The sequence below is a fragment of the Rhinopithecus bieti genome, unplaced genomic scaffold (assembly GCF_001698545.2).
Source record: "Rhinopithecus bieti isolate Rb0 unplaced genomic scaffold, ASM169854v2 scaffold_43555, whole genome shotgun sequence".
NCBI classification, from domain to species: domain Eukaryota; kingdom Metazoa; phylum Chordata; class Mammalia; order Primates; family Cercopithecidae; genus Rhinopithecus; species Rhinopithecus bieti.
In genome coordinates, this window is record NW_016817848.1 from 784,314 (window position 1) to 791,579 (window position 7,266).

The 7,266-nt window shown below is 50.5% G+C and overlaps 1 protein-coding gene across 3 annotated transcripts; it reads right to left on the reverse strand.

The window, feature by feature from the left end:
• Positions 1-1,745: 1,745 nt before the first annotated feature.
• LOC108518088 (mannose-binding protein A-like) lies at positions 1,746-7,266 on the reverse strand. Of its 3 annotated transcripts, none has more exons than XM_017856232.1 (5): positions 7,089-7,266; positions 5,495-5,687; positions 4,620-4,736; positions 3,703-3,777; positions 1,746-3,029 (listed from the first exon to the last, which is right to left on the reverse strand). In XM_017856232.1, the coding sequence occupies exons 2-5, from the start codon at positions 5,676-5,678 to the stop codon at positions 2,656-2,658; spliced, it is 750 nt and encodes a 249-aa protein (XP_017711721.1). In that variant the 5' UTR covers positions 5,679-5,687; positions 7,089-7,266; the 3' UTR covers positions 1,746-2,655. The 3 variants fall into 3 exon arrangements, with proteins under 3 accessions (XP_017711721.1, XP_017711720.1, XP_017711719.1); XM_017856231.1 differs by having other exon boundaries at positions 7,084-7,266; XM_017856230.1 differs by having other exon boundaries at positions 7,156-7,264.

Below are 7,266 nucleotides of genomic sequence, written 5' to 3' on the forward strand. Positions count from 1 at the left end.
AGGCCTGTCCGTGGAGTGCGTGGCTTTATTGGGTTCCCTGTGCAAGAGATGTCAACCATTGTCTATTCCTTAGTAAAGGAAGCTGCCTGTCCTCAGTCCTTCAGACAGAAAAAGAGGGAGCGAGAAGGGAAGGAGAGAAGTAGGGAAGGGAGGAAGGGAGGAAGAAAGGAAGGGAGGAGGGGAGGGAGAAAGGAAGAAAGGAAGGAAGGGAAGGAGGGAGGGAGGAAGGAAGAAACGGAAGGAGGAAGGAAGGATGGGTAGAAGGGAGGGAGACTGGAGGGTCATCTTAAATCCAAAATGTTCCTCTTGTCCCAGGTCCTGGAAGGCCTGGATGAACTGAAGTTTCTCATGAGAATCCTGTATCTTTTTTAAAAAAATTGTTTTCTTGGCATCTTTCTTGCAGAAAAGAAATCTGTATCTTCAGATTAACTCCTCCTCCCCAGCTAACACACATCAGGCTCCCATTGCCTGCAGATAAAAACTGAGAAATGAATACAGAGAGGCAGTCTGTCTCAATTCCAGACTGAAGGAAGAATAATGTGGCTGTAGATACATTTAGAGAAAGGAGCTCAAAAGAGATGGTCAGGTGCTGGATCAGGGAGAGAACAAAGCCCGACCCATCCAGAAGCACTGGCCATGGCAATCTTCCTTACTATCAAATAGAAATAGGAGCCTTCATGCCCTGCCAGGTGAGCCGAGAGAAGAGAGAATCTGCAAGGACCTCAAAGTGCCAGGGGGCAGGAGAGGAGGCTTATGAGCTGGGGAGAAGGACAGGGCATTGGGTGGCATAAAGAGCTCTTAGAGCAGGAACGTGAGGCTGTAGTGATTGAGGGAGAGAGAGGAGGAAAAGAGCCCCATAGAAGGAACTAAGAGAAGCTGTCTGAAAGGAGGATGGAAGAATTGGAGCTTGCCCTGCAAGATTTTTTGCATTTCCCTGACTGAGGGGCAATCATTGCATGCTGGAAAACCATCCCTGTGGAGTACATAACTGCATGTTTTACAGTTTCATGGCTGAAGATATTGTCCTTTATGCCCAGTGTGGAAAAGGAGGCATTCATCTCAGCACTGACCATGACAACCCTCCTTAGCATAACATAGGAAGAACGATATAACCGTCACCGGTCAGTTTTCTCATTTTCATCTTGGCTGTGAGAACATTCAGGTGTAACATTCATGCTTGGTTCTGGTCGTTCTTTTGTTCTGGGTCACTGTATATGTGTGTCTTTTCTCCCTCTAAAAAGTTTCTGGTCCTTTCTCTATTTGCCATAAACTATGGCTTCATATGTGCTTCTAAAGCTTAACCAATTTCCTGTTCCATCGGTAAGCAGTCTGGATTGCACTGGAAGCAAGTAATTATTTTGCTCGACATCACAAAAATACTCCTCTCATTGACCCCAATTGTGTCAATATACCCTATAGAAGGGTTTTTTTGGGAATTGAAAATTCAGTGATATGCCTGTCTATGTAGGCCAGAGGCCAAGGACACAGGTCCTGCCACCCTCACCCTGATGGTCCCAATGCCCTTGGCACGTCCCAGCCCTGCCCGGATAGTCCCGCAGAAGAAGGACTCCTGGGAGAAAGCGTGCTTGACATTCAGTCCCTGGGTTCCTACCCATGCGTCGCTGTGTAATTTTTTGATGCACCCATTTGACAAATATTCATCAAGCACTTACCAACCATAGGTTATTTTCCTGGTAGTTCAGATACAAAGAGAAGTAAAATAGAAAACTAAGATTAACTAAAACTTTTCACAGAGTTAAACTGGCCCTTAGCCTATTTATGAAATATTTTCCCATCTCATTGTGTGATAATGGGCCCATTGACCTATAATGGGAAGAGGATGTTACAGGGAAAGGAGGGACTGCTGGGCAGGTGGGGGACTGGAGTAGGGGTTGGGGCTAAGACTCATGAGACTCAGGAGGTCTGCGGAGAAGGGCACACCCTGCGTGACAATTTGCCTCCTCACACGCAGCTGACACACCTCAACATCGAGTCAGCCTCCTAAAATGATGCAGGAGGAAAATCTGTTCTTTGGCTTTAAGGTCACCCTAGTGACTAAAGGGTGACCACGGCTGTGTGGGCATGATGAGAGGATTCCTAGGACTAACAACTGTTGCCCATGCAGGAGATTGCCAGGTGTTACAGTCAGACAGTGAGAGGTTGTCTGGCGCAGCTCATGAACAACTAGAAACAATACCTGTGTCCTAGAGAGGTCTGGGCTTGCCATGGAAGGAGTTTAGGCATCCAGTAGTGGCGACTCTTGGAGAAAAGGAGTAAGATCTCTCGGTGGCCGGAATCTACAGCCTACTCTGACCCAGGTGTGGCCCCACTGGGTCCTTCTAGTGGGCTTCAGTGTCTTCACCATGAAGTGAGAGGGTCAGATGTGGCCCTTTCCAGGGTGGACTCCAACCCGGCGCTGTGCTCCTAGTGGGATGGGGGTGTCCTTTGCCATGTGCTGAACCAGAACCCTTGTGCCCCACAGCCATCCTCTTCTTCTGTTCTCACCCCACAATCAAATATATCCCCCTCATTTTCCTCCCATCCACATGAAGGAAGGACTCAACACAGGGCAGAAGAAAACCAGCATTGAATTCTCTTCCAAAGCAGCAGAGAGTTCAATAGGGAGCCAAGAAGGGGGTTGAGGAACGTGCCTCTTCAGGCAGGAAACTCGCAAACGGCGATGAAGGAGGCCGTGCAGGAGATGTCATTCCAGAGCCCATTGCTCAGGAGAATCACGCAGTCCTCCCCTGAACCGTGGTCATTTGGCTCATCCTTCTTCCAGTTGCTGTAGGTCAGCCTCCCGCCCGTCACGTACATGAACTGGCCTTCGGTTGCCTCATCTGTGATGCCCAGAAAGGCAATGTCTTTGGCCACATCCTGGACGGCCTTATTCTCCTCTGCATTCTTGGGGGCAGCCACCGTGGCCTGGAGCCCAGCACACAGAGCCTTCACTTTGGAGAAAGGCATCCGCTCACCGTTGGTCACGAAGAGCTTCTTCCCAGACATTTTCCCCAAGGAGAAGGCTTGCACTGAAACCACAAACGGTGAGTGAGGCTGGCTGGGTTTGGGGCCCAGCCCAGGACAGTAGGCAAGTAGTCTGAGTTCCCTGGGAAGTCAGATCTCTGAAAAATCACCCTGTGCCCAGCAGCTCAGGCCAGAGCCTGGTCAGGAAACAGACCTCAGCTGCAGAGCCTGGGAAGGGGCATCCAGACCCCTGCAGACAGCCCAGACTCCCCTGGGATATCCCACCTTGAAAAAGCATCTGCTAAAACCTGCCCCAGCACAGGTGCACATAGGGAGACAGTCTTGGGCCCCACTGCAGGCTTGAGCACCAGGATAAGGAAGAGGCAAGGACAGACATCTGAGCTAGCGGATGCCGAGGAAGGGGCATAGACTTTGGAGACATCAGACCTCCATCCAAACCTTCCCCTGCCACTTCCTGGCTGTGTGACCTGAAATGAGTCACCAACACTTCCTGCACCTCGGTTTCCTCACCTGTCAATAAAGCAAGTTCAACAACCACAACTGAGGTTGCTGAGAGGATTGAATGAAATTGTCTTATGGGAAAATGCCACCCAGCACAGGCCCTGGTGTAGGACAAGTGTTCCTGAATTAGTTCCCCTCCCACCTCCTCCAAACCTAGAGTGTGCTGAAGAAAAGAGTGAGAGCCAAGAACACATTATGGGCAGAGAGAAAGCTCACGTTTCTTCATGTGGTCCAGTTCTGATCTCAGGCTCTGTAGCTGTCTCTCTAAGTTGGCCAGCTTAGCCTCAGTAACTGCAAAGCAACAGGGAGAAGGTATTTATGGAGAAGACCTTAACTTGGAGAGTGGAGCATTTTGAAAAAAACAAAGTGGCTTACTAAGAAGAACGCTTATTCGAGGAAAATAAGAAAGCAAAAGAAATAAAAGGGGGAAAATGACTACATTTCTGCTTCTCAGCATATATCTCTGCATCCCTTCACAATCTAGAACTTCAGGCATGGACCCCTGTCTCCACATACAGCTTGCATATTGTCATATTGTAAGAATTCATAAGAAAATACTCAACTCATTACTCTTCTTTCTGAAAACATTTCTTTGTCATTCACTTTCATTGCTCATTCCAGATACACTTTTTAATACCTTTATTATTTTGACAGACTGGTAGACAAGTATGAATAAGTAGGTTGTCATTGTTCTTTTGTTCTTACTGAATTTGCTCCATTTTTCTCTGAACTAAGTTGCTGTGATGTTCCCCGTCACCCAGGGTTCGAAAAAGGCAGAACGTTTTCATGCCACTCTTGTGACAATGGACATAAACCCAACCCCCTAAAGGGCCTATTTCCTCCCTGGCACCCCGGAGATGCACACTGGACTGTTTCCACTGAAGAAAAGCCAGGGCCCATCTGCTAAGGGGCCTGATGAGGGAATGGCCCTACATGGCTTGAACGTCTGCATCTGGGCACCTATGGGAGTCCCCTCAGGCCCCAAGTAAAGCTGAGAAGACCGGGGGTGCTGGGCCAGGATGCAAAGTTGTGCATCTTCCCATGAGGCAGCAGGAGAAGGGGACCTTCCAGCTGGCCCTCCAGCTCCCCAGGCCCGGGACCCCCAGGCCACCATGCTGAGGTATGCCCCTTACCTGAATTGTCCCCACGATCTCCTTTTTGGCCCCTTGGTCCTGGAATTCCAGGAGCCCCTGTGTTTCCTGGGGGCCCCAACTTCCCAGGAGGGCCCTGCAAACCTCTGAGCCCTTGACCTGTTGCAAGACAAAGGGAAGATGACCCAGTGACTGTCATTCTTTTTTTCCAAAAAGCTCAATACTCCATTCATGTTTACCCCCTGAACAGCCAGTGAGCTAGCGATGTAACCCAAAAAAGAAAGACCCTCCTGCATCCCAGTGGAAGGCCTGCACCAAGGCCAGCTCCCTAAGCAGGTGGGACACCCCTCTGTAGGGACAACCACACACCCCCAGTTCCTATGTGGAAATATGGGATCCCGGAGAGTCAGCAAGCAGCTTTGTTTTGGAGACAATGGTATTTTACAGGGATTGTTCTGAGTGTAGCTTGGGTCCTGATGAAAGGGGAACCTTAAGCCGGGTGCGGTGGCTCATGCCTGTAATCCCAGCATTTTGGCAGGCTGAGGTGGGTGGATCACGAGGTCAGGAGATCAAGACCATCCTGGCTAACACGGTAAAACCCCGTCTCTACTAAACATATAAAAAAAATTAGCAGGGCATGGTGGCGGGCGCCTGTAGTCCCAAGCTACTCAGGAAGCTGAGGCAGGAGAATGGCATGAACCTGGGAGGCGGAGGTTGGAGTGAGCTAAGATTACGCCACTGCACTCCAGCCTGGGCAACAGAGTGAGACTCCGTCTCAGAAAAAAAAAAAAAAAAAAAAAAAAGGGGAGCCTCCCCAAGTCTGTGCTTTAACCTTTGTGTGGCAGGCTCAAGCACAGATTTGCTTGAACACCTGCTGGAGGTGGAGATTTAGGAAGCCACAGAAACCTGTCCCAGACCTGGCTCTCCCTTTTCCCCCTTGGGTCCATCTCGCCCATCTCTGCCTGGGGTGCCATTGGTGACGGGGATGGCACAGGTAATCACGGAGCAGGTCTTCTGGGCATCCTCACAGGCTTTTGTTTCGGAGCAGGAAGCTGTCACCACAGACAGGAGAAGGACAGGGAATGACGGAAACAGGAACATGGTCCTTACCTTGAAGTGAAGAAAGTGAAGGAAGGGAATTTCATCCCATCTGATTTAAGTAGCATTTGCTACCCATGTGGTGTGCTGGACCCTGTGCTGGGGACAGTGGACACAGAGGGGACCATCACAACCCCTGGCTGTGAATGACTTTCAGGCTACTAGGGAAACAGGTGGGTAAAAAATGTGAGAGTTAGATCAGTGCTAAAACAAAGGCAGGTGCAAGATGAACACGAGCCCATTCTCCCTGGGGTCCCAGAGCTCCTGCCAGCACAAACCTTAACAGGTAGGCACCTCCTACTTGACAGCCCACAGGGCTCGAGGATTATACATGAGCCCTGTGTCCAGTGGTCCAGACAAAGGTGAAGAGAGCTCATTGCCTGTGTGAGCTTTGGCCCCTGGATTGCTCGGATTTCTTTCTAAAGTGCTAAAGGAGCTATGGTTTCCTTCTTCCTTTCCTATGGAAGGAAAGAGCTGTACTCAGACTGGGGCAGCAGACCTGAGGTCCCACAAGGTCCGTCTCTTGGCTGGACTTGGTTGATGACATCCACTCTCTCATTTCCTGTAAAACTTCTGATTGCCATGGTGGGGCTCCAGCTGTCCTCAGAGCAGCCCCTGTTTCACCAGCTGCTTCTTGACCATCTTGCATAATGTCTATTTTGTGACAGGCACTTGCTGTGGGATTGGGACCTAGAATGCCCTGAGGCAGGATTCTGACCTTCAAAATGGGAACTTTTTTGGTGATTGATCCTGTCCAGATGAGACTTCTCTTGGTTTGAGATCTTCCACTGAGAGGCCGTTTCACCACCAGGCTCTGAAATTTCTGCTCAGCCTGAGTCTGGAGGGATTCAGCTCCTGCTCCCCATCCTGGAGGTTGCCCAGATGCCCCCCCAGCTCTGTGCCCCTACCCAGCCATCAGAGTCTCTTCGAGCCTTTGTCCAGGTTGGCCTGTCCTCCAGGACACTTGGCAGCCGGGACCCCATGGGACTCTCCCTCTGCTCTGCTCCAGCCTCAAATCCCAACGTCCTGACTCTTGCTGCCCAACACTGCATCTGCCTTTGCTATCCCAGCCACAGTCCCTTAACCCTTCCCTTCCTCCAGGACACAGTGAGAGATGCCCAGTTGGAAGGGAACTTTCTTGGTCATGTCCTTCTCCAACTTTCCTTTTTCTATCATTTTTGTCTTTTTTTAAAATCTCTCCTGTTGGTGCTGAATTGGCACTGGATGCCACAGTCAAGGCTTGTACCTGTCACTGGCGCGCACATGCCACTTCTATTCTTCACTTTGACAAAGACCACCCTTTAGTTTGCTCATGGCCAAGTGGATACAGGAAGCTCCCAGTTGCTTGGGCCAGAGGGAAAGAGAGGCCCCAGGTGGACCTGAAGACACGCCCCCCCCAAACCCCTACCTCACCAGGATTCAGTCAAGAAGCCAGTCTCTTGGCCCAGGGCCCCACTTCTTTCCTCCAGAAATGACTTACTAGGGCTTCCTCAGAGCCTGGAGTTAGTGGCAGGGAAGCTGGTCCTCCAGCCCAGGCCTCTGACAGGTGCCTCAGCGACGTCCAATCCAATCAGTGTGGTGACCAGGGACA